At 40.1% G+C, this 27,168-nt stretch overlaps 1 protein-coding gene and 1 long non-coding RNA gene across 3 annotated transcripts; one reads left to right on the top strand and one right to left on the bottom strand.

The window, feature by feature from the left end:
* The first annotated feature begins 620 nt into the window (after window positions 1-620).
* LOC148349241 (uncharacterized) lies at window positions 621-11,924 on the top strand. Its single transcript, XR_015847271.1, has 4 exons — window positions 621-774; window positions 1,981-2,118; window positions 6,945-7,065; window positions 10,776-11,924. It is a non-coding gene; the product is annotated as an uncharacterized LOC148349241 (long non-coding RNA).
* On the bottom strand, window positions 4,171-26,069 carry LOC148349240 (E3 ubiquitin-protein ligase CBL-like). Of its 2 annotated transcripts, XM_088320987.1 has the most exons (16): window positions 25,532-26,069; window positions 22,962-23,209; window positions 19,348-19,494; window positions 18,054-18,210; window positions 17,867-17,988; window positions 16,327-16,464; window positions 16,112-16,199; window positions 15,908-16,039; window positions 15,627-15,839; window positions 13,501-13,617; window positions 13,068-13,312; window positions 12,232-12,405; window positions 11,793-11,795; window positions 10,787-10,926; window positions 10,030-10,215; window positions 4,171-5,443 (listed from the first exon to the last, which is right to left on the bottom strand). In XM_088320987.1, exons 1-16 carry the CDS (start codon window positions 25,673-25,675, stop codon window positions 5,139-5,141), a joined length of 2,559 nt encoding a protein of 852 aa, XP_088177113.1. In that variant the 5' UTR covers window positions 25,676-26,069; the 3' UTR covers window positions 4,171-5,138. The 2 variants fall into 2 exon arrangements, with proteins under 2 accessions (XP_088177113.1, XP_088177112.1); XM_088320986.1 differs by lacking the exon at window positions 11,793-11,795 and having other exon boundaries at window positions 10,787-10,884.
* Window positions 26,070-27,168: the final 1,099 nt, after the last annotated feature.

Genomic DNA, 27,168 nt, shown 5'->3' with positions numbered 1-27,168 from the left:
TTTTATCCAACCCTGCGACCATACTGAGGATATGTGGTCCAGATAATTGACAGATGCTCCCAATGCGAGAAGAGCGATCAAAGTTCCGAGCTGCTCCTGAACGCTTCAATCAAGATGGTGCTCGGCAGCAAGCCTTAAAACTATGGAGGTACTTGTTTCTATGTTATTCAATCAATGTTTCAATCAAAATATACATTTACAATCAAAGAAAAACATGTTTGAATGCAAAAATAATATACAAACGTAAAAAAGTAATTTAAAGTGATTTTTTTGATCGAATTTATTTTTGTTGAACGAAGTGAATAAAAGTTATGAAGTCGTTTTATTTTTCCATTGATACGCAGATGACACTCAACTATATCTTCCGATATAGGAATCTGCCACACTAAATTGTGGATATTTGGAGGCCTGCCTCACTGAGATAAGAGATCTACCGGTACTCTATCACTGTTTCATCCAAAACAATCGTTACACCTGATGCGACGATAATAGGTAAATTTCCGAGCTGCTCCTGAATGCCTCAATCAAGACGGTGCCCAACAGCAGGCCTTAAAAGGACGATGTTAATTGATTTGACTTGATATTAAACCAATTATGAACTTTGTGTCAAACCGTTTTTTTTCCTGGCATTTGATTATAATTCTATATGTATGTTTTTGTGTTTTTTGTTTTAATTTTTTTTTCACTGATCCATCCAAAACTTATTCACGGACAACATCCAAATCTCCGAGCGATTTCTGAATGTGTCTATCAAAATGGCGCTCTACCGCAGGTGTAAGAATTTATGCATCCATTTGTAACTGCTAGAAACGAGTCTTTCTTTTCATCAAAAATAAGCATTCGGGAAGGAATATGCTTTGAAAACGAAACAAAAATAGTTACAGAATTATTTCAAAATAACTTGCAACTTTCCGAGCTGCTCCTGAGCTCTTCAAAATGGCGCTCGACAGTAAGGGATAAAACTGAAAATATGTTGCTTATCTTAAACAACCCGTGTAAATTCTGTCAAACTTAAATCATGAAGGTTGGCAATATACCTAATAATACGTGATTTAATTTAAATGGTGATATAGTGTAATAAAGTGAATTAGGTAGACAAACGAAATAATCACCAGCCCTACCTAGCTTAATGCTAACAATTTATATGAACCCTTCTCAAAATGGACTGATTAAACTATTCAGCGTTAATTCAACAATTATGAAAATTATTCGTTAATATGGATACTGTTAAATTGCCATAATGATATCGTCTTAAATGGTAAATAAATTAAAGCTTTTTTGTTGACAGTGTAAAACTTGATGTGCAAGATGAGAATAAATATGCTTTTGTCAAAAGGCCCAATTTTGAAACCAAAATATTAATTTACGATTCCTATTTCTGGTCAATTTTTAAATTCCCAATTATTAGGGATATTTTTTTCTTCTCAATTTCATGCACGGTCACAGAAACATACGCATAAACATTTTAAAGAAAATACTGTTTAATTAAAAATCTTAATGGCTTGGGCATGAAAAAATGGCAACACAACGAACGAGGATATTAAAAAGACAATAAATAAATCCATATTTACAAGACTAGAGGACAAAGCAGCGACAAATATTTTAGTAGGCGAGTGAGAAAAAGGCGCATTAAAATACTTTTAAACAAAGCATACGTATATTTAAGCATCTGTTTCATTCAAGTCAGTTCTTGCCTTGCAAACCAGGCTTGTGGAGATGGTAAGGGGGCGCATGTCTGAAGAGACTGGAGTGTCAAAAATCTCAAGACACAAAATGGAGCGCAGTGCTTTTAACCAAATCATGCAAGGTCCCTCCAGTTGAGCTCCTAAATAACATCATCAACCCTTAAAGTCCTTCTTAAGGCCTTAAACGTGATAATTCATAACATGAAGTCAATGTGCTACAACATCAGTTCTTTAGTACTAGCATTGAAAGTATTGGAGTGTTAATCTCTTTTTGTATTAATACCATCTGTGACAGGAGCAAGAATGTCTTTCAAAAGGGCGAGCAAACCTGCCAAAAGGCACATTTACAGAACAAAATTGACAACATCCAAGTATGGAAACCTGGCAACTTCCTTGTCGGGACTGGAATGTGTTCACTCTTGATGTTTTTCGGGTAAGAATAGCTGAAAATTGAGTTGACATGAATTGAGTTGACATGAGAAATTAGGGATGGGCAAATAGAAAGTAAAAGTGCATGTAATGCCATAGACGATCAAATAAAGTGTAAAGAAAATTTAAAAACCGCTAAAGTAATGTGATGGTGGTGCTTAAATAGGCTACCTATATATATATATATATATATATATATATATATATATATATATATATATGTTTTAAAAGTCATACATATACGATAGCCGTTTCAAAATTTAAAAAAAAACAAGTGGATAATGGATTCATTTATATGCAGGAATTAATCAGATTGAAACTATCGCCAATATTCGGATTTTGTAAACACTAACAATAATCCAATTGAATTTGTAGTCCCACTGCAAGTTTTCTCAATGCAATAGTTGGGTTTGTATTTTCAGTTTTTTAACACTCGTGCATAAATACGCCTTTCAAATAGCCTGATTGCTTTGTTCCCTTCATTCAGAATATTTTACTTATGCTCCAAAGCATTGTGGGACTTCAAGAAGAGACAGATGATCTACGCTAACTCCGGCTTACTTGCTAAAAAAGCCAGCTCTCATGGGTGTTTTAGTTTTTCTCACGGCAAGAATTCCACAGTTGTGTCCACCCATATATGGTGTAAGCCTTTCCTTTTGGCATCTTGTAAAATGCCAGGAAAAGCAGCAGTGGGGCTCACTTTGAGCGCCTAATGAGAAAAAGCATAATACTTTGTTAAATTTAGGGAGTGACTTTAAAGAAATCATAATTGATGACAATATTGAATTAACAATGTCTATTTACAGGATGATGTCGCGATGCATCGCTATTGTCATCGGAATGCTCAAACGCCATGTGTATGGGAATATTTGTTTGTCTTTAGGCATGTAAACGATCATTAAGACTGCTATTAAAAACTAATATTGTCTATCAAATCAGATTCTTGCCTGCATATAAACAGTCACTGTAGTCGGTACCTGAATAGGCTGAGAAAGTTAAAAAAATCGCGTGAATAAGCGTGAATGTAAAAAACGTATTTCCACATAACAGGCTGTAAAGCACATTAGGAAAAAACACCACTTTTCAAAAGTTTGAGGTCACCAAGAAAATAGTTTTCCATGAAAATTCCTTTTAAAAAAAAATCAAAATAGTTGTCAAATGTCTGTTCTTTTGCCCATATCAATCTCTTTAGTTGACCAGTCTCCGATAAAGCCACATTGCCTCGAAAGCCAGCATCTCTGAGTCGCTTCTTCACTGTTCATATTGACACCGGAGTATTATTTAACAAAACTGCTGAAGACCTGCAGGGCGTCCATTTCTCAAACTAGACACTCTAATGTACCACTTCTGTTTGTGCTTTTCTCTGAAGGGAACGGTACACGCTAGGGCTGCACGGTTAACCAAAATCTAATTGACATTGGGATGTGACTTGCGTTTTGTTTCCAATGATTTATAGACAGCAAACCCTAATAAAGAACTGTTTAAAAAAAAATAAAAAAATAAAAATCACCTTTTAATAATCCCATAACATTCATCTAAAATCTCAATTCAATACAAATCCTAGGTAAATTGAATGCTGTTGCTAAACCATTCCAATAATATAGATGGTTTTGGTCTTTTTTCAAAGGTAATCTTCTAATATTTTGTCCCAAATTGAAATAACTGCTAGTGCTACTAACATGAGCAATCTAAGTTGGAACACACAGAAATAGGTTTATCTCGCCTGAATTTGTTATATTTTTACTATCACGTGCAAGATGAGTGTAGCATGGGCATCTTATTTGGATAACAGCTGGGACAATAACATGTCCCAGGTTAAATTTGATCACTATCTGAAAAAGCTAAACATCAATATTTTGCAAATTTTTCCAAGAGTATGTCTTGGCGTATCCAGAAGTGGCCATTTGCAGACTCCGAAAGGACCATATAGTGATTGATGAGCTCATACAGACGCCTCTTTGCTTCAACAGTCTGACAGCTCGCAGGCAGGTTAAAGCATGTCACTAGTACTAACCTTTGGATTCATAAGTGGGATCAAATACACATACACACACACACACACACACACACACACACACACACACACACACACACACACACACACACACACACACACACACACACACACACACACACACACACACACACACACACACACACACACACTACGCTTTCCTATTATTAAAATCGAATCGAGATTGCAATACCGGTCTGAAAAATCACAATTAGGTTTTTTCTTAATATCGTGCAGCCCTAGTACACATTAATGTCGGAGATCATCCGTTTCTTAGCAATTTCTCGCATAAAATAGCCTTCATTTTTAGAACAAGAATAAACTGCGGAGTTTCACACGGAAGTTCTCTATCTGGCCATTCTGAAAGTTGAATTACACCCACAAATTACCAGGCTGCGGTGGATGTTGCAGGGCTTAAATATAGGTCAATTTTATAGCGTCTCTAAACAGCTTAACTGTTAAACTTTGCTAACACACGAGTTTTCTGGTCATCCATTAGCCTTCTAACGCAATTAGCGAACAAAATGAAAATTGGAGTGGTGCTTGCTGGAAATAGGACTCTATACAACTATGTAAATATTGCAGACATTTGCAACTAAAATATTAATTCACCACTTTAACAAGGTATGTTTTTTCTGATTAACTTCATTTTATCTTCATAGAACAGTGCCTTTCCCTAAAAAACCTGACATTTCTAAGCAACCCCAAACTTTTAAACAGTAGTGTTTATGTGAGCTTTTGTTTCTGCCAAAGGAGAGAATAAATTACTTCAATTTAGGACTAAATGCCCATCCCAGACGAGAGTCATCATCAACTTTCTTCGTTATTACTATTGTACCAAATATTATTCGAGCAGTTTGAGCTATGTAGCGGCAAGCGTCACTTTCAGTCGACGTGGTTTCTTCAGCTGGTCACAGCATACGCTTTAACCAACATTCGAAGGCTTCCGGAGGAAAGGACAAAGCGGGAATAATATCCAGAGCCGGTCAATGGCAAAGAGGGAGATTGGCCTATGTGGCGATGTGCGCAGCAGAGGGCACCGACACAAACTCCCGGAGGATGTTTTTTGCCGTCTCCATGTTGTTCCTTGCGATCAAAAGTGCCTTCTGGATATCCTGGATGGAGTAGCCCTGAGACATCAGGCACTCGATCTCGCCGCTCAGCGGCGGTGTGTGCGAGGAGGACGGCCGAGGCGGCTGTTCTGGCGATCCCGAGGGGAGGTCTCGGTTTAAGGGCCGGACGCGTCTGTCCGAGTTGGTGCGGCGCGGGAGTGGCTTCGGCGGGCGCTCGATGTCCGAGCCCGCAGCCAACGAATCTGCATATAAAAAAACGTGTGACAACCTCAGTTTAGCACAGGGGTCGGGAATGTATGGCTCGCCAGCCACGTATGATTTCTTTCATGAGTACATGCAAATCTTTTCTGTCTGGTTCCAATTCTTGTTTATGCAAACCCGAAGTGACTCATGTAACACTCTGTTCGGTCCAGAATCTATACATGGTTCCTGCAGATCCTTAAAGTCTTAAAAGGCGTTGAATTCCTTATTCAAAATATAAGGCCTTAATTGGCATTAAAATGTCTTAAATCCAGTTTTTAAAGTCTTATAAAAGTGAACACATAATATTTATATCTGTTTGAACTAAAAAAAAATTGTAGCCTTTTTTTTTTTTTTTTTTTTAATTCCCATTAAAAAGGTCCCATAGTATGGTGTCTTAGCTACTTTTTACAGTCACGGTGGTGTTACACCAACAGAACCTGTTTTGGCTGTAGGTTTCTATGAAACTATGTATCTTGAAGCTCATTAGACAATTTATGTTCACTGCTGAGAAACTATGATGAAAACCCACAGAGAAAACTATAACCACCCAAAAAACCAGCCAAACACTCAGACTAATTGGATTGGATGAGTGGATCTCAGTGCCCCCCCCCCCTTCTTGTAATGTACTTATTTGCCTAAAATGCGTCCCAAATCTTGCAGTCATTTTTTTAAGGGGAGAGGCAAAAACATAACCATCAAAATCAAATGTGCAATTTAGAAATACAATACTGCTATCCTCGCGTAATTACCAATAGACAATAAAAAGCATTATTAAAAAAAATGAAGAGGCTTTGCAATTTGAAGTTTCAAATCAGTTTAATTTCTAATCGGTCATCCCCCCTCTACTTGCAAACTCCACTGCACCAGGTCAAGTCACGTAACACCAAAGGTAAAATAAATATCGGTTTTCCTTTACTGGTATATTAGTTATTTTATCATATGTACTTATATTAGCGGTAAGATCGGGCATGAAAACCATAGCCTGACCCAACATGGCCCGCAGTTATTGTCACCGGATGGAGAATGCTCTCGAACCAGCAGAACACTTCTTTGCTCTTGGGATCACCAGAAGACCGGCACTCTCAGATCGTAGGCGATGTGATGTGATTCTCGCTTTCAAAAGGACGGTACATTTTAAATGCTAGTTTTGATTTTTGTTAGTTCTTAACTCTTAGATGCATGACATACTCTTCCATGAGTGGGGTTGATAATTATGGAGAAAAAAATACTAATGTCATCTTTTCATACACATGTTTTAAGAGGATTACTTGGAATATGACGGTATTACAACGTTATTTTCAAAGATTTTTGATCCCACTTATGCATCCAAGGGTTAATACTAGTGACATATTTTAGGGGTTATGTTGTTGAGAAGGAAAGATGTGTCTACATGATGTTACCAGTCACTGGTCTTTTTGGAGTCTTCAAACAGCCACCCCGACATACCTTTAGAAAAATGTTCAAAATACTAATGTTTTTTTTTTTTTAAATGTTTTTCAGATTGTGATCAAATTTGACCTGGGACCAGGTAATGCTTCATGCTATTGTCCCAGCTGTTATCCAGCCGAGATGCCCATGCTACACTCATCTTGCATAGGATGCAAAAATATAATAAATTCAGGTGAGATAAAAAACTATTTCTGTTTGTTCCAACTAATATCGCTTATTTTAGTAGCATTTGCAGTGATTATTTCCGTTTGGGTCGAAACTACAGAGTATGTCCTTTTAAAAAAACACCAAAACCGTCCAGATTTGCCAAACGGCTAAACAACAGCATTCAATTTACTTTGGGGACGGCTTGGATTGAGATTTTAGGTGAATTATAAAGGATTGTAAAGAAGTATATTTCGCCCTCCTCTGGGGAGCTTTGTCAGGAGTTCTATAAATCCTTGGAAAAAACGCAGTGTTATGTGATTACATCACTACGTCACATCGCAATGGCGATTAGATATCAGTTCATCATGCGACCCTATATCAGAACAAATTCAAGAGAAGCGGTTAATGCATTTCAACAACGAAATAACACTGGGACACTGAATAAGAACATGAGCGAAAGTGAGATCTTGATGCACACTTGCCTAATTACGTGGAGAAATACTGCAGCCCACTAAAGCTTTAAATAGACATGTGCAGCCTAAATAAATGGGAAGAGGAATGAAATTGTTATTTTTATAGTCAAGCTGGAAAATCTTAGGATATGATCAAAGAGCAAAAGAATAACATTGAGTTTTTTACTTTTACCGGTGCGTGTTTGCCTTTTCAGTTCACCTGTTTTTAGTTTATCTTACTTCTTGCTGCTCCATGTCGGCAGCCTTATTGCGGAGGGGGAGAATATTAGATATATAAATATGGTAATTTTTTGTTTCCTTTAATAATTTGAGAGAGTTTTTTTATGGTTGCCTTTTATATTGATGGGTTCACTTCAGGTTGAAATTAAATTGCTCCATTAACCACAGCAGCAATACGTTCTAAGAGAGGGGCAGAGAGACAATAAAGAACAATGACGAGTGGATTGAAAAAAAAGACAGCGGCTCAGAGGAGCGTAGAGATGAATAAACAAAAAGGCAGCTGCCAGCAATTATGCAAGAGAGAAAAAAGTGGTGGATAAAAAAAAAACAGCGAGAGAGGAGCAATGGATTGGGGAAAAAAAAGTGTGAGGCAAGTTATTAATCTGAAACATTTTTTTTTTTTTGCAATAAACAACTCGGGAAAGAAGCCCAGCCTGGCCCAAACTAATTCGGGTCAGGTCGAGTTAGGTTTGGGTTTAAGATCTTACCTTTAATGTATATACAGTAATCCCTTGCTTTATCTCTTTTTACCTATCACGGATTCGCTACTTGGGGATTCTCATCGTGCATTGTGTTCTGCAATCTGATTTGGTTTGATTGGGTGAACAGTTTCCCCGTTCCTTCTTGTTTGCCCGCGTCAATGAAAGGTATCTTTTTTTTTTTTCTTCGGTCTGTTTTCCTGTGGGTAAATAGGTGCTGCATTGTTTTTGTAAGGTTTATAATCACCTGAAAAGGGGAATCACAATCATTAATTAGAGAAGCAATTGGCTGATGTTGATAGCAATGAAGTAACAAGTAATACGTCATAGGGAACCCTGTCCTTTACTTGGATTTCATATATGCGAGCCGAGTTAAGAGGAGAGCATAGTCCATCATCCAGGCCACAGAACGTTTTCATTATCGGCCCCCAACCACAGGACAATAACTTACAAACTGTGAGCCACAGCCCAACGCACTTTAGTACACAGTCGCACCTTGATGTACATATACAACTCAATCATCTTGAATTATATATACTGTAAATTCCGGACTATAAGCCGCTACCTTTTTCCCAAACTTTCAACCCTGCAGCTTATTCAGTGATGCGACCAATTTATGTAATTTTTCTAACGGCCGCCAGCGGCGCTCGAGTACAAAAGGTAAGATTTAGACCGGTGGAATATATGCGCTGAGGAAGACTGCAACTTCTTGGCTTGTGCATAAATTAAATTAGCGTAAACATACCCTCATCATGCAAAATACAAAAAGAAAGGCACATGACGCAGTACATGAAGAAGATGAGAACGGTTTACCGTGATTTTTACAAGTACGGTATGTTTTTTTAACAGACCCGTTTACTGTGTTGCGAGCGTGTTGCTACCATTAACTGCCCTGTCACAGGCCCCGTTTGGGATGAAAGTTATATTATTATTATTAAAGCTTTGAAAACTCTCTCTTTGTAAATATGTGTAACCCATGTATAATATGTATTTGCAACTGTATATTTTTGTAATCTATTTATTTGTATTTATTTTAGACACTTATTCTGATGTGTTTTGCACAGGCAAATAAAAAAGAAGGGGCAGAACAAACGCGGGGTGACGGGAAGTGGGGTAAAGGTGCGACCTGTTTGTGGATGCGGCGGACAATAGTGGATGTATATTTTTCCCACCCTTACCTTTGGAAATATACACTTTTTTCCTTGGATTACTTTCAACGGGACCCGGACTCTGCAGGTCTGCATCAAACCTTAAGCACTGGTATCATTTTCCGTTCATTTTGCCGGCTGTGATTTTTGGGCTGTGTACTTTACTGAAGGACATTTAGTTTCAATCGCGGGACTTAAAAGTCGGGTTTGGGTTAATTTTGTGTTTGTGTTACATTTTTTAATGAGGGCGCATGCGGCTTATATACAGGTGCGGCTTGTGTAAGTACAAAGTCGGTTTTCCTCTTAATGTGGTGGGTGCGGCTTATAATCAGGTGCACTCTATAGTCCGGAATTTACGGTAGTTTAGATGTATAATTGTATCATATCCTCTTCCAAACTCCCTCTATAAATTTGAACTTCCTTAACACTGTACACAGTGGCTGCAAAGGAAATGAAATTGTCTTAATCATCATTAACATCAAATGCCAATCTTACTATATACTGTTTGTTATTTTGATCTTTTAATTTGAGGTACTAGGGGTTCTGAACGCATCAGTTTCTATCCCCCCGCTATACAGCAATTTCACTTTGCATCCCGACCTTAGAACAGATTCATCTCGTATACCGGGGTTTACCGTATAAAGGAAAGAAATCTATAAATGTCACGTACTGGCTTCTACGGCTCCGTCGATGCTAAGCGCGCTGAAGGCTTTTGATTGGCCATTGACGTCCGCTAAAGAACGCCGGACGGGTGCAGGGGGTAGCATCGGGCGAGGGCAGTCGTACTCGTACGCGTCCTCCAAGGAGCTGTCGGTGGCCTTAGCCTGGTAGGCAACGTTGGAGTGTTGAGGATGATCTAACCCAAAAACACACATTCAAAATAAAACACAATTTGCTTTGAATTTTGACTGAGAATTTTGATACTAATACGTCTAGCAGGGGTGTCAAACATGCCCCGCAGGCTGGTTTATGCCTACCAAGGTTTTTTTTTTCTGGCCTGCGTGACGCCGATAGAAGTGCAAGGGGAAAAACGAGCTACAGTTTTAAACGAATCCACTTGAAAGCTAGGCTCCACTTGCAAAGCAACTACAGCTGTCTTTCCCCCTGTCTCTATCCTTTGTATCATTCTCTTTGTCTCTTTCTCTCTTCCCCTCTGTCTCTTTCTCTCCCCTCTCTCGGTTTGCACCCACTTTGTTTTTCCTCTCCTTCACTGCCTAATTTTCTTTTTCTCTTCTCTGTCCCTCTCCCCTTCACTCTTTCTCTCCATTTGTTTGTCTCTTACTTTCTCCATTTGTCTTTCTGTTTTTCCCATTCCACCCTCTCTGTTGCTCGTTCTTTCTCTCCAATGACAATGTTTTCCCTAGCATGTGGTCCCCAGCTAAAATGAGTTTGACACCCCTGCTCAATGACCATCAGGGACCCTGTACCGTGATCGATGGCCTCGAAGGAAGAAGCCTGAGCCTGGATGTTGCACATGGCCTCGTACACCTGAGGGTCTGCAGAGTCCAGGTCGACGTTGTCAACGCTGGAACCACAGGATGAATATTTGTTTACAGTTTCACACTTCCTAAATCAAGTCAGTACTTCTTAGATTCAAAGTTAGTCAGAGTCCACCATGTGGCTGAAGTGAGTACTGCATAATTTAAAAGTATATACTTTTAAACTCAGGTTTATTGCCCTACTGTGGTTACTATGAATATCTGAAGGGGTTAACTGTTTTGTAGTATTCTTTTGCTTATTGGAGCAATCCGAATGACTCGTTTACATATCTCAAACTAATGACCTGTACACAAATTGGAAAGTATGTGTGACGTCATCATGCAAATAGACATTTACACATTTAACTTGACATTAAATAAAGGATTAAATAATTCACATCATTCGCCAAATTCCAAAAAGAACTGTGTTTGTTTACTTCATTGCCTCGTCTTGTGTGTTAGTTAGCTCGAATGTTGCTTGCCAGAAGCTTGGACTTCCACTTTATAAGGATGGATATAACAAGTGCATTTTTGCCGTTGGTGCAGGAAAATAAAATGGGAATGTCCCAGATAAATAAATACACAAGTATCTTTTTAACTCTGGTTTACGAGTCTGTGTGTGTTTGTCCCACAGTGCATTGCAGCATCAAAATAACCCAGATTAAGGAAACCGTAATCCGCAAAAGTAAATTGATTAAGTTTGTTACGCATTATCATTCCTACTTTGCGGTATATCACTTAATGCGGATTGTAACAGAATGTTGTATTCGTGTATAACGCACACTTGTGTAAAATGCAAACCTTTAATTTTGGATTAAAAAATTGCTATGAAATTTTGTTTCACTTTTTCTCAGTTTAAACTGAAGCCTTGTAAGTGACAACCGCTTTTGAATGATTAGAATCAATGACAACATAAACTATGAACATAATACCAACATATAAAGTACAAAGTAACGTCCTTTGGAGTCCGATTCATCATCGGATACACCAAAGAGTTGTTTCCATGTCATGCTTATTTGCGCTCCTGTCTTGTTTTCTCCATTCTCTTAACATCCCTTGTACAATAAAAAATAGTGTAATAACTGGATCGAGTCTAATGCCTTTTCATATGTAAAATATATCACTGTTGGTAAAATGGTTAGGATTAGGTGATCTCAGCGCCTGGCTCGATTACTCATGCATCTAATGTTTAGCCATTGTGGTCAGCAATGTTTTTCTACTGATCAATCATTACACAAATATGGTAGTGTACTGTAAAACCTTGTTTATAACCCCCACTCCAACTTTAGGTTCGTTTTTAGGTAAAAAGAAACAAAGCACTTTATAAAAAAATTAATAAGCTAACTGAAAGAGAAATCAAGGTAATACTAAAATACTATGGATCTGAATCTCACCCAATGTCATTGTGATGGTTTGCTTGCATGGGAGGCGGCGGGGGTGGCACCAGGGAGCCAGTAATGATCCAGGGGGGCCCCGACGCCGGGAGAGAGGTGGGACTCATGTACTCGTTCTCTTCGCAGTCGGTGGGCAACTTTTCCCTGCTGGAAACTGCCGATGTGGGCAGCGACCTGATCCAATGCAAATCCAAAACTTTAAAAACAAACCTGGGGTCTTCAAGTCAAGCCATGTTTATTTGTACGGATCTTAATCACAAACAGTCTCAAAGGGAGTCACAGACCACCATTACAACATCTATCTTCACAATGTTGCAAAAATTGTCTTGTTTGTTATTGCAACATCCATTGCAGCCTGGTCATCCTGGAAGGGGGATGACCTCATGTGCGGTCCCTTCTCAAGGTTTCCTCATTTTCCTCATGTTGAGGTTTTTGAGTTTTTCCTTGCCCTTATGTAGGTTTTAGATCAGGGGATGGTGTAATAATACTCTGTGGTTTGTAATAATCTGTGGTCTGTGCAGCCCTTTGAGACTCCTTGTGATTAAGGGCATCACAAATAAACATGACTTGACTTATGCTGTCCCAGTCTGATGCTGGGATCTTAATTCATGTGCTTTGTTACCCCCGCCCCCCCATATAAATTTTTGTAATGTACTACTCTTAACTGTCTCTCAGCAGGTACAAAATGCGGCAGCGAAGCTTTTAACTAGGACAAATTTGATCACATTACCCTGATTTTAGTTGACCTGCACTGGCTCCCTATCATTTGAGGTGTGATTTTTTTTTTTTTAAGTTTATGTTGGTAGCATACCAAACTTTGCATGGACTTGCCGTACCTGGCGGCCAGGCAGTAGATGGCGTTAGTGGCCACTTGGGTTTTGCCTGCTTCAGCGCCGCCGCTTTGCGATGTGGCAAGTGCCTTGCACACAGGCCGTGGGACCATGTAGTTACCGGCCCAGGCTGGGGAGTCGGGCGTGGAAGGCAGTGGTCTCCTCTGAAGCCGGGAGTCAGCTCCTGTCAGGGAAGGGCGCTCCGGGGGAGGTGGCGGCGGGAGAGGCTTGTCCCTGTGTGTGGCCCCCATCTGTTTGTGGCAAAAAAAGAGAGGATGTTTTTAATTATAAACTCGGGATATTTCCCACTGTATATTCTTTTTTGGATAGTGGCAGGGGAGTTGTTCTACAATTCCAGGCAAAGCTAACGAGTGGTTTCAGCAGTCCAAATGTTATTTTTTCCCTGGAGTGGACAGTGTTTAGCCGACATAAACAAGACCTTGGAGCAGGCTCCTTGGACCAGCTGGCTGTGTGAGTTGGAAGGTCTCTGCTGAAGGAGGTCCAGTCGGGGTGGAACCGGAGGCAGTTGTGACACGGGAGATGCTGGACGCTCCACCTGCAGAAACCTCATTCTTTAATTCAGGTACATTCCACACATTAACATATTATTTTGCATGCTCAAAAAGAATCGACATTAAAACAAAGTAATGTGGTTGGAAAATATTTATGCATGTTTTGTGGTCTGTGTTCGAAAAACAATATGGCCACCTCATCTCTCAAATCCCCCTCTCCTGTTTTTTCTCTCCCTTTTTATCAGTTGAATGTTGCATCTTCTTGTTTCACTTCCACCATTCAACTCAGACTTTTTTTGTCTTTTGTCTTTTTCAGGAGATGGGATGCTTGCTGCTTAGTTACCTGGTAATTATTAGGCACGTGAACAACTCTTGTACAAAATGGTAACTTAAAGAAGTAATATCTATCTTGCAGTGTAGCAAAGACTGAGGCGATGTTCAGGAACTGCTTATCCTTCACCGATTCTTGCTTCTCATAGTCCTGTTCAGTGAGCTCCTGGTTATTCTTGACCAATGCAGTAAAAACTTTTTGTGCCTATGAATGTGTTACGTCTCTAAGATGCCTGTCTGCTATTAGTCAAAGAAAATGCTGCTTTGCGTCACTGCCTCATGAAAATACAGGTATGCTATTGGCTGAACCACCTCCCACAGAACAGTACAGAACCTATTGTGAAGTGATGGGAGAAGCACTCAGTTGAAGCACAATAATATATTGGGCTGCCGTTTTTAACTACCGTATTTTCCGCACTATAGGGCGCACCGGGTTTTAGGGCGCACCCCCAAAAAATAGTTTTTGGTCCTATTTCTTTTATAGATAAGGCGCACCGGATTATAAGGCGCTACAATTCGAAAGTCGGCAAAGCAGTCAGATGATTCAGTCCAACTGATTACCCCCTTAACATTCCCAAAGCTTGCAAAGAAGCAAATACGTGTTGTAGACACGTGCGGATGCGGTGTCCGTACGATGTCACACAAATGCATCATTTCAAATATCATTCGGAAGGTTAAAGTCTTGGGATTCAAGAAATGCCAACCATTCCTTAGTTTCTATTTTATTTTTTGCTCGCAACTTTACTGTGCATATGACAAACACTTGGAATTGAGTTTAATTCACTCAACTCATCACAGCAACATCAAGATCGTTCTAAAACAAGATACCTGGAAAATATAAAGCCGCATAGCTCACCTAAGTTCTCACGTTCAATAATGATACGCAACCATGGTCTTCTTACAACCGTGAGTGTAGTAAATCCAGGAGAGTAAAATATTTACAAATACAGACTAATGAAACATGTTTCTTTATGGCGTAGTTTAGCAAGCTTGCTATTCAGTCATCTTTTTCAGCCAATTGCAGGGTTTGTTTTGGCCCTCTAGCCTATCCGAGGCTCCAAATAACTTCAGCCAATAGCGATCGATTTAACTGATGATTGTCACATCTTTTTCGGCCAATTGCAGGGTTTGTTTTGGCCCTCTAGCCTATCCGAGGCTCCGAATAACTTCAGCCAATAGCAATCGATTTAATTGATGATTGACACATCTTTTTCGGCCAATTGCAGGGTTTGTTTCGGCCCTGTAGCCTATCCGAGGCTCCGAATAACTTTAGCCAATAGCGATCGATTCAAATGATGATTGACACATTGGTTAGCCAATGAAACGCCGGTAAATCCCAGCATACACCGCGGACTACTCCACGTTCTGGGGAAAATTGAGTCGGCAGCTGTTGCGTAAGTTGCGAAACTTTGCGATTTAATATTGAGCCATATATAAGGCGCACTGTATTATAAGGCGCATGGTCAGCTTTTGAAAAAAAATAAGACTTTTAGGTGCACCTTATAGTGCGGAAAATACGGTACTAAAGAAAAACTCAAAATGCACACCAAAAGGAGTGGAGCTCCGAAGACCCAGGTGCTCCAGGGATCCGTAAACATTGTATCATATTTTTTACTATTTTTGTTTGGCGGGACAAATTAAAAAGCCTTACGGGCCGTGATTTGCCCACCCCTGGCCTAAACGAAGTTCTTCGGGCCATTCCAACATAGTTCCTCAAAAGTACCTTGCTGCAGGCCAGCCTGCTCATGACGAGGTTCTGATCTTCCATACGGTCGTCATCGTCCTCATCGATGGCGGCCGCCTCGGCCCGGCTGGCCCCCCCGTGGAAGCCGGCAAAGGCCCCCCCACTGGCTTTAGGGTGAAAAGGGTCCACCACGATGGGCTCGGTGCCTTTTATCTCGCAGCGGCAGAAGGGGCAGCCTTGACCTTCTGAGTCCTAAGATCATACGCGCTGGTAATCATGAGGAAGTCATGTGCTTTTGTATTTATATTTCGGTTTCTCACCTGCCAGGCGGTCAAACAGGACGTACACATCAAATGTCGGCAGGGCTCGATCTTGACGTCTTTGTCGTTCTCGGCGCAAATCTTGCAGAGTTGGAAGGTGGAGCCCATCTCGCAGTACAACTCGTACTGCTCCTAAAAAAAACGACCAATAAACTTGTTCACCACAGCGTGTGCATGAGAGTCTCCTTAAAAACGGGAACCAACCTGCGTCACTTTGATGTGGTCTTGCGGGGAAGGTTCACACAGGCCTGTTAGGTCTGGGTTCTGCGCACGGCCGTCCGGGAAGAGATAGCTGGAGACGCACACACATTGCTTGCTTGTTTGTTTACAGATTTTTGTGTTAAGGCGAATGACTTGGCTGCTATTTGGCACGTATTCTAATTTGATATCTAACAAGGCAAATCTAAGCCTGTACTCACAATCCCTCTCTATAGCCATCGATGAGAGCTTGAAAAAGAGGCTTGTTATGAGGGATGGTCTGCAGGATGTTGCCGTCTGCCGTCACGTAGCCGATGGCCCACTGGCCGAGACGTGTGCAGCTCAGCCTGAAGATATAACTGGGGAGGGAAAAAAGGACGCACAGTTTATCATGCCTGTTTAACTTCTTTAAGTCACAGTGTGTAAGAAATGAAATGAAATGATCTGCATTTATATAGCGCTTTTCGAGTCAATGACTTCCCAAAGCGCTTTACAATGTGCTTCACATTTCCCAAGTAAGGCGCAAACCTGCTTATTGGGGGCATTAGGGGGTTCAGTGTTTTACACTTTGACATTTAACACGGAGGAGCCGGGATTCGAACTGCGATCTCTCGATCAAGACGAGCGCACTACCTCCTGAGCTACTGCTGCCCCATTGAATTGACGACTAAAGGTTGTCTTAGATTAGAATGGAGCTGAAGCATTCAAAGAAGACATAAAGGCCAAAGGATACCAGTTGGCAAAATTCGGAAGCCTACTTCCAAATGATAAATTTAAGCCAGTTAGAGGACATGAAAGCAGCTGCTTTTCCCCACTGGCGACGACAAAAAAAGTCATAGATACACCCGAAGCGGCTAAAAAGGGCAAAACCTGGACTTAGTAAGAGCTAGAGTTAGTGGCTAACTTTAGCATCAAGCAGGAAAGGCTACTTAAAAAGGCCAGTAAAACATTACAAGGCAAATCTTTATATACAACCAGTGGCTAACAAAAATAGCAACTAGTGGCCAGCCATAGCCTGCAGCCAAGTGGCTAAAATGGGTAGCTAAAGAAGGAAACTGAGAAATATATCTGGATTGCCTAAGTCGCAGGACTCAGCAACAATCACTGTATAAGCAGCCTTTGAAGACGAGTGAAGCTGTAAAACGAAGCAGGAGCGGTAACAACAGCGGATATCGGCAATCCATAGCCTCCAGCCAAGTGGCTACCATGAGTGACTAGAGAAGGAAACAGTGGAAGAAAATAGATGATGCCTGAATCATGTGACCATTACATGCAGGGTTCAGTTATGTGTAGTTCAGTTATGCTAGGGGTGAAGATGGAAATGTTGATGATATTGATACTGAGCAAGTACTAAGACAGTACTTCAGTCTTTGGATTTGATCCAGTCTTCACATTTTACTATCACTGTAATAATATTGTTAGTGGGTCATAGGATTATACAGACCAGTACTTAATAATTTATCTAATCAAATATTGTTTACACTTAATCTGCTCAACTGAGGTTTATTTTAGGTTGTCTTGTTTGCATTTTTATATAGTATTCATAATTTTGTTACATTGCTGCTTTTTGTGGTTGGATTCTCATGACATTTGTCCAGAAACAGTTGTGAGAGTAGAACTATTTTTTTGTGCTGTTAAAGGTTTTTATATAGTATTGTTACTTTATACCATTTACGCTTGGACATCATTTTCAAAGTATCGTGCAATGGAAAGTATAGTACTCATGTTGATTGGTTATGGCTTTAAAACACAATTTCTCACCTGCCGGGCTTGTGGATGAACCTGTGCAGACGAGCTTTGACCTCATCGTATGTCAGGAAGGCCATGTAACCAGGATGGGTCACCGCCAGGCTGTTCCAGTTTCTCAAAAGAGATGACCACGGCTACACGAACAAAGAAATTATGACCTCGATGTTTTTTCACCATTATGAATTTTGCAAAAACTGACCTGGAAGAGCCTGGTGAAGATGTCGAACTCAAAAACCGAGATGTAGTCGTTGCAGGTGAGGTCGATGGTGGACTTGAGCGCCATGGCCTCCAGGCCCGAACTGATGGGGTGAAACTCGTGCAGCGCTTGCCGGAACGTCCTCCATGGCACGATAGTCCTGGGGCGACATCACAATCAGGGATATATATTACCGTATTTTCCGCACTATAAAGGCGCACCGGGTTATAGGGCGCACCCCCAAAAGATACTTTTTGGTCCTATATTTTCCATACATAAGGCGCACCGGATTATAAGGCGCTACAATGGGAACGTCGACAAAACAGTCAGATAGTTCAGTCAAACTTATTAGCCCCTTAACATTCCGAAAGCTTGCAAAGAAGCAAATACGTGTCATAGACACGTGCGGATGCGGTGTCCGTACGATGTCACTCAAATGCATCGTTCCAAATATCATTTGGAAGGTTAAAGTCTTGGGATTCAAGAAATGCCAACCATTCCTTAGTTTCTATTTTTTTTTTTTGCTCGCAACTTTACTGTGCATATGACAATAAACACTTGGAATTGAGTTTAATTTAAAAAAAGACCCATCACAGAAACATCGAAATCACTATGAAACAAGATACTGGGAAAATATATAGCCGGAGTAGCTCACCAAAGTCGTTGCGTTCAATAATAATGTGCAACCATGGTCCTCTTATATCCGTGAGTGTAGTAAATCCAGGAAAGTAAAATATTTACACATACAGAATGGTAAAACAAACTTGCTATTCACATTCATCTTTTTCGGCCAATTGCAGGCTTTGTTTTGCCCCTTTAGCCTATGCAAGCCTGTAAATGATAAAAAGGATCCGCCCCCTTTACCTCCAAATAACTTTAGCCAATAGTGATAGATTCAGATGATGATTGACACATCTTTTTCGACCAATTTCAGGCTTTGTTTTGTCCCTTTAGCCTATGCGAGCCTGTAAATGATAAAAACGATCCGCCCCCTTTACCTCCGAATAACTTTAGTCAATAGTGATCGATTCAAATGATGATTGACACATTGGTTAGCCAATGAAACGCCGGTATATAAATCCCAGCATACACCGCGGACTACTTCGCGTTCGGGGGAAAATCTAGTCGGCGGCTGCTTGCATCAGTTGCGACTTAATATTGATCCAAATATAAGGTGCACTGTATTATAATGCGCATGGTCAGCTTTTGAAAAAAATTAAGACTTTTAGGTGCGCCTTATAGTGCGGAAATTACGGTATATCATTTTTTTCTTTTTCTGCAGGTAAAAATAACTCACTTGTCCCCGAAGTATCGCCTCCAAAACTCTGCAGCGTCAGCTTTGGTGATGCGGAAGTTGTCGCCCTGGAAAAGGCCGTTGGGGAAGATGGCTTTGAGCTCGGCCAGCATGTGACTGAAGATGAGCGACAGCTTGGTGAGGTTTCGCCTAAACGGACAAGACGAACGTTGAATGTGATATGTGAGGCGGACATTTTCGAAAGTGACCAAAAACACTGAGGGAAATCGCATGACTTAGGAGGAAGGACAGACTTTCGCTTTGTAGTCATTTTGAGGAAGAAAAAGGAATCAGACATATTTTTTTTTACCTAAATCAGGAGTGTCTAACTCGTTTTAGCTTGGCAGCCATACAGTAGAAAAAACATTTGGACAGGGATCTTCTCTCTCCGTTGTCCTCTCTCTTCTACTTTTATCCTATTCTCAATCATCTTCTCTCTTCCCTCTATTGCACCTCTCCTCTCCCTCTTCTAGCTCTATCCTCTGTTCTTTTATGTCTCCTTCTTTTACCTTTATCCTTTTCTCCTATCTATCAGGAGTGTCAAACCCATTTCAGCTTATGTGCCACATGGTAAAGAAAATTCTCATGGGTACCAGACCAGTAAATTAAATGGCATGAAAAGTTTGTCTTAGGTAGAGGGCAATGGATCTTTTCAGTGACCTCACGATCAAAATTGTGATTTGGGGATGTAAGCTTTGATTATACATATAAATATTTATAAAAAAATCAATTATTGATGGGTTTTTTCCCCAAATATCCATCACCAAGATTTGCAATTGAATTAATTTCAATTACAGTTTATTTAACTTGGGGGAAACTCATGCAGACTAGAAAGTAACAAAAATAGCATAGGAACACTAATTGAAATGATTGATTTAATGATTTAAAAGTCTGATTTTCATTTTTCTTACAAAAATATTTACCTGTATATAGGAACTTCACTTTTAGATTGTATATCTATTACAAATATTATCTAAATATTATTTAAACTGCTGCAAAAACAGCCACGTGCTATATATTTTTTCTGACCAGACCAGACCCCTACTGGTACCCCTACCCCTTAAAAAGCGCATATTTTAAGTAAATCAACATCGGGATGGGTTTACCCAATGTTCTCGGGTTGATTAATGGTAGGCAGCAAATACAGTTGCAGTGAGTGCTTTACAAGTGGCACCTAGCTTTGGCGCCATCCAGTGGACATAAATAAAACCAAGTCATAGTTTGATGCGATGGAGCTCATCGTTTTTCTCAGCATTGAATCGAGGGCCAATTAAAATGACGTGGCGGACCACAATTGGCCCACGGCCATGAGTTTGACACATTTGAAATAAATCATAACCATTAAGAGAAATCAGAAGCTTGTTTCGACTGCACGATAACTGTTAATACTGACGGATACCAATAGAAGCCAGCATCTAAAGATCGATATAGACAACAAATAACTTCATTTTTGGCTGCAAGCTGTGTCATGATCATGTACAAAAACCCAAAACTTGTTTCACATAGGAATGTTCGATCACTGTTTTTTTTCCTACCGATCCCCCAAAAAATCCTGCTTCCAGAGACGGATACCAATTACGAAACACTTTTTTTTGACGACATGTAATATTAATTACGAACAGAAACACAAAAGATTGTTCCAATTCAAATGCACGAGAACTATTTTTCCTACAGATACCCCCCCAAAAAAATCCTGCTTCTATGGCTGATCCTGCCTCAAGATATCAAGACCAATAACTTAATTACATCGGGTGACTGTCATTTGCAGGTTCGATTCCAGGCTCCTCTGTGTTATATGTCGAAGTGTCCTTGGGCAAGACACTGAATCCCGAATACTCCCAATAAGCAGGTAGGCGCCTTGCATGGCTGACTCCCTACTGGTGTGGGAGTGTGTGTGTGAATGGTGAAGTACATTGCAAAGCGCTTTGGGAGGTTTTCATTGACTTGAAAAGCGCTATATAAATGCAGACCATTTACCATTTGCCACAGTGTTTTTAACGATAAACGTTTCCTAGCAACAACAAACTATTTCATGCTTCTAAAGACCGATACTGATAACCAATACCTTTTTTGAGTTCATTATATATTGAAAAAAATACACAAAAATACACTTATGTGTGTGTTTTAAAATTTCAATAACATTATACAGCTCCGGTAAATGAGTGGTTCAAAAGTATTGTTGGAGAGTTGAGAGCTTGACTTTATCAATCAATTCTTTGTTCATTCGTAAGAGCCATAGCTCACATTACAAAGAGCTAGAGAGGAGACACAGTCGAGTTGTTCTACTACTTCTGTTGAAAATCAAAATATATTCTAATGAGGAATATAAATTATGAGTATCCATCAAGCAAAGCCTTTTATGAATTATGAAGAAGTAGAAAGGAGACACAACCAAGTTGTGCTACTACTTCTGTAGAACATAGAATTATATGTCTAATGGGTAATAAACAGGCTCAGAATCCTTCTCACAAGCCAAGCTCTCCAGTGCCTCGCTCGCATTACTACGTAGAGAGGAGGCACAACCAAGTTGTGCTATAACTTCTTTGGAAAATCAAAACCTTCCCATAAGTAACAAATGCTTAATTTTTTTAACAAGCCTAGCACTCTGGCTCCTTGCTCACATTACAAAGAGGTGGAGAGGTGACACGATCAAGTTGTGCTACTACTTCTGTTGAAGATCAAAATATATTCTAATGAGGAACATAAATGATTAGTATCTATCAAGCAAGGACTTTTATGAATTATGAAGAAGTAGAAAGGAGACACAACCAAGTTGTGCTAGTACTTCTGTAGAAAATAGAATTATATGTCTAATGGGTAATAAACAGGCTCAGAATCCTTCTCACAAGCCAAGCTCTCCAGTGCCTCGCTCGCATTACTACGTAGAGAGGAGGCACAACCAAGTTGTGCTATAACTTCTTTAGAAAATCAAAACCTTCCCATAAGTAACATAAATGCTTATTTTTTTTTTAACAAGCCTAGCACTCTGGCTCCTTGCTCACATTAAAAAGAGGTGGAGAGGTGACACGATCAAGTTGTGCTACTACTTCTGTTGAAGATCAAAATATATTCTAATGAGGAACATAAATGATTAGTATCTATCAAGCAAAGCCTTTTATGAATTATGAAGAAGTAGAAAGGAGACACAACCAAGTTGTGCTACTACTTCTGTAGAAAATCAAATTATATGTCTAATGGGTAATAAACAGGCTCAGAATCCTTCTCACAAGCCAAGCTCTCCAGTGCCTCGCTCGCATTACTACGTAGAGAGGAGGCAACACCAAGTTGTGTTACAACTTCTTTAGAAAATCAAAACCTTCCCATAAGTAACATAAATGCTTTTTTTTTTTTGAACAAGCCTAGGACTCTGGCTCCTTGCTCACATTACAAAGAGGTGGAGAGGTGACACAACCAAGTTGTGGTATTACTTCTGCAGAAAAGTATATTTTCATGAGGAACCTAAATGCTTAGAATCTTCCTAACAAGTAGTGTCGGCTGGATGAATATTATGTGGCTCCAAGTCTCCAATTTTTGGGTTTATTTCCTTTGCTATAATTATCGTGCAGCCCTAGTTTCAGCCTTTATTTGGGGTCGAAGTTGATTCGTCCGATGCTCACCTGGGCTGAGAATTCTCCTCATACATGCGCTCCTTAGCCTCCTTGAACAAACTCATGGTCTGCTTGGTCTTGTTAGTCAGGTTGTCCATTACCACGCGAAAATACTCGTTCTCGCCCAGCATGTCCATGCGGCTCTCATAACGGGAAAGTATGGTGCGCAAGTGCTGGTACGTGTCCGGCAGCAGGTCCAGGATGTATGGCGGGCTGTTCTTCAGGGCTACTTTGGGGTTCTGGCACAGGCGCACCACCTAATGCAGAGGGGAAAGGGGAAGTTGCAAGTGTAGAAACATCTGCTAGCTTAATACTAACACAAAAGCAAAACGCCATCGTTGGGCCAAACAATCAGTGTCATTGTACTGTAGTAGAACAATGCAGCAACCTATGTGGATAGACAATGTAAAAAGACTCGCAGTCATATATTCTTTATCCCCTGTGACGATAACCAGTGTACTCAGACACTTAAACACTCTTATTTGTGTCCATTTTTATGTTCTGAGTGAACAGAAAAACACTAAATTCCAAGTCAACTCACTACCGTATTAGGTTTGGAAGAATTTTGCCAGTTAAATGAGCGGCTTGTTGTAAGCACTCTAATCCATCACATGATTTGCTTCTTTCTATGAATTATGATTCGCCAAACTTCAAATATAGTTTGATGTCTATTAAAATTGTGACCACATACTAACAATTATGTTGATTTTTTTTACTGCAGGTTACAAAAGTCTACCCCCTCTTCTTAGATAACGAAGTAAAAATATTTAAAGATTCTTTAACACAAGCAACTGGAAATATTTGTTAGAGATCACAAAAATACATTTTCCTGCCGGCCACATGTTAGCGGTTATGCTAGGATCAAACTATCCAGTACTAAAACAAGCTTGAATACTGTGTACTATCGTTGGTATCAGTCTGAAGGAAAAACATCCCTTACTGATGCCGTGTAAATTCACTGAGGTGTTTTTTTTTTTTTTTACCCAGAATTGTGTATCCACCTTGTCAACGGTTAGCTAGGTTTTTTTCTGCACACCGGATTTATGGCTAAAACTGGTCTGGCCCATTTTAGACATGATTTTGTCAAAATATAAGAGTAATTACAATTGGGTTGTGTTTAGCCGTTATAGCGTGGTCCAAATTGAGTGAAAATATAATCCTAGCTTGGTATATCCCAGTCTAATGTGGTCCCAATTTATCCCCCAAAACTTGTCTTTAAACCTTTTAACTAAAAAAGGACGTCTTCTGGACATTGGATTTTGGCTAAAACTGGTCTGGTTTGTTTTACAATTGGGTTGTGTTTAGGTTCCTGTTGTGTTTACCTACTCTAATTTAATCTTTAAGACGTCTGGAAGAGGACACTTTTTCAACTGTGCCTTTTGAACAAATAAAGACCCTTTGTAGGTGTCTTTTCAACCATTTTTTTCTGTACGGGCTGTGTTTTTATGACTACTATTGGGTTGTTAAGTTAGATCTACTTTTTGTCATTCATGTACAATATACAGAACGAAATATTGATACATCTGACCTGCAGTTTCTGCAAATATCTAAATAATACATGTGAAGTTAAAATAAGTATCTAGTAAACATTGGAGTCTCTGAATAGGGATACTGTGCAATAGTGCATAGGAATTGAAAGGATAATCCATAACTGTATGGAAGTGCAGTAGTATGCAAGTATTCATAGATATGAGTACTGTAGAGTGGTGCAAACGTGTAAGAGGAGCAGCTGAACATTGGCCAAATATAGTTCAAAAGAAGTCCTTATTGTGTTTTCCTCATCTGATGTGGCCCCAATTTATCAATCTTATAGACATCTTTAAAAACGCACCGTTCAACTTTGACTTTTGGGCTGGATCTACTAGAATTAGCCTATTTATCATAAACAATATATATTCCAAAATTGCCAATATTGTGTTTATTTCGCTGAATGTGGTCTCAGTGTAGTCGTCTTTGAGACGTCTGGAAAAGGATGCTTTTTCACCTTGGACCTTTCTAATAAATGTCTTTTGGGCTTTGGATTTGGGCTGAATCTGGTCTGTTTTAGACATGATTTAGTCCCAAAAAAGTCAAGTCATGTTTATTTGCATAGCCCTTAGTCACAAGGAGTCTCCAAGGGCTGCACAGACCATAGACTTTTAATACACCATCCCCTGATCTAAATCCCACATTAGGGCAAGGAAAAATTCAAAAACCTCAACATGAGGAAAATGAAGAAACCTTGAGCTGGGACCACACACAAGGTAATCCAAATTAACTCGTTTACTGTGGAGCAAATGTAGTCCCAAAGTAGTGAATGTTGTGTTTAACTTATCGAAAGTAAGTCTTTTAGACGTCATGAAAAGGACGCTTTTACAACTCACTTTTCAGCCAATTTAATACGTCTTTTTGGACTGGACTTTGGCGTCTTTTCAATCATGCTTTTGATAGCCTGCGTTTTTTTTGATATTGTTATCTTACAAGTTAAAACGACAAAACAATCCGTGACGCAATTTATCCTTTTAAGAAATACACGATTGTGTTTTTATTTCCATATCAAAGTGAAGCGACAGTTGAAACGATCCTAGGCCAATCTGTACCTTATCCATGAGCTTCCAGCATTTCTCCACCATTTTCTTGTCCACCACGGCGGGCTGGTGGGGCTGCAGGGGCTGCTGGTGGGGCTGAAAGGCGTCCTTCATCAAGCCGATGAGACCCGCGCCCCTCCTCGGATTTCCGGCCATTAATTCACTGGGTGACCGGGGGTGCAGGGAGGGGGGAGCCCGCTTGACAACCTCGGGATGAGTCCTCAATTTTGACGATTAGCACGATCGGTTTTCTTTGTTGGGGCGGAGGACAAAACAAAGAAAGGGGAAGGGAAAAAACGCGAAGTGCAAACGATGCGATCGCTACGCTGCTAGCTATCGAGCTACATGAGAGGGGGGGGGAGAGAAAAAAAAGATTCGGCGTTTCCAAAACGACGCGTCGTTGGCCGACTTCTCCCGTCGGGCCGAAGCTGCCCCGCGGTGCCTGGCGAGCTAATAATAAACCGGCGATGTGTTGATCGTCCGCGCGGGGCGATCAACAAGCAGGTTGCGGCCAGGAGCTGTTCGCAAGCCGAAGAGAAGTAAACCCAGCTAAGCCACACCAGGGGCGGATATCCGGGTTAGACCTTCAAAATAAAAGTCGATTTGGTTTGAACAATTTTATTGACACTATTAACAGCAAATAAACAATGTGAGGTTTGAACAATTTTTCTCGATAATTTTAGCAGCAATTAAGCATATTCACAATTTCGTTATATCTGACAATATGACATTTTAACAATTTTTTCAACATTTTTAACAGCAATTAATGGTTTGAACAAATTCATTGACACTAATAACAGAAAACAATCTTGTCAATCTCAACAGCAATCAAGCACATTCACAGTATTATGTTTCAATATGACGTTTAACAGCAAACACAATGTGAGGTTTGAACAACCCTTCTCTAAAATCTTAATAGCAATCAAGCGTATTCACAATTTCGTTGTATAACATTTTTGTTAGTGTCAATAGATTCGTCCAAGCCAAAGTAAAAAAAAAGTCGATTAGATGTTCCTAAATACTGATAACCTTTTATCACCCGCGACTAAAGCGAGGGTGGTGATGTTTATTCTCAAAAACTGCTGTAAACATTGACAAATGTCACATCACACAGAGTGACTCAGTTAAAAATCTAGGTGTCATATATGACCCTGATCTGTCCTTTCAAACACACGTGAAGAAAATTACTAGAACCGCTTTCTTCCATCTTCGCAACATTGCTAAAATTCGTCCTATACTGTCTCAGTCGGATGCAGGGATCATAATTCACGCGTTTGTTACCTCCCGTCTTGATTACTGTAATGCACTACTCTCCGGTCCCCCGAAGTCCAGGATCAAGAGTCTTCAGCTGGTAGAAAATGCTGCAGCGAGGCTTTTAACTAGGACAAAAAAGTCCGATCACATCACGCCGACTTTGGCTAACCTGCATAGGCTCCCTGTTAGCTTAAGATGTGATTTCAAGGTTCTCTTAGTATTATACAAAATCATACTTGGACTTGCTCCCTCATATCTTTCAGATCTGATTTCCCCGTATGTTCCGGTCCGAAGCCTTCGTTCTGAGAGCGGCGGTCTTCTGGTGATCCTAAGAGGCAAGAAGTGTTCCGCTGGTTCTAGAGCGTTCTCCATCCGGGCACCGGTGCTGTGGAATG

Source organism: Urocampus carinirostris, chromosome 17 (genome assembly GCF_059441175.1).
Source record: "Urocampus carinirostris isolate Australia breed hairy pipefish chromosome 17, RoL_Ucar_1.0, whole genome shotgun sequence".
NCBI lineage: Eukaryota > Metazoa > Chordata > Actinopteri > Syngnathiformes > Syngnathidae > Urocampus > Urocampus carinirostris.
Note: the sequence above shows the minus strand (reverse complement) of the source record. Positions and strands in the feature narration are given on the sequence as shown.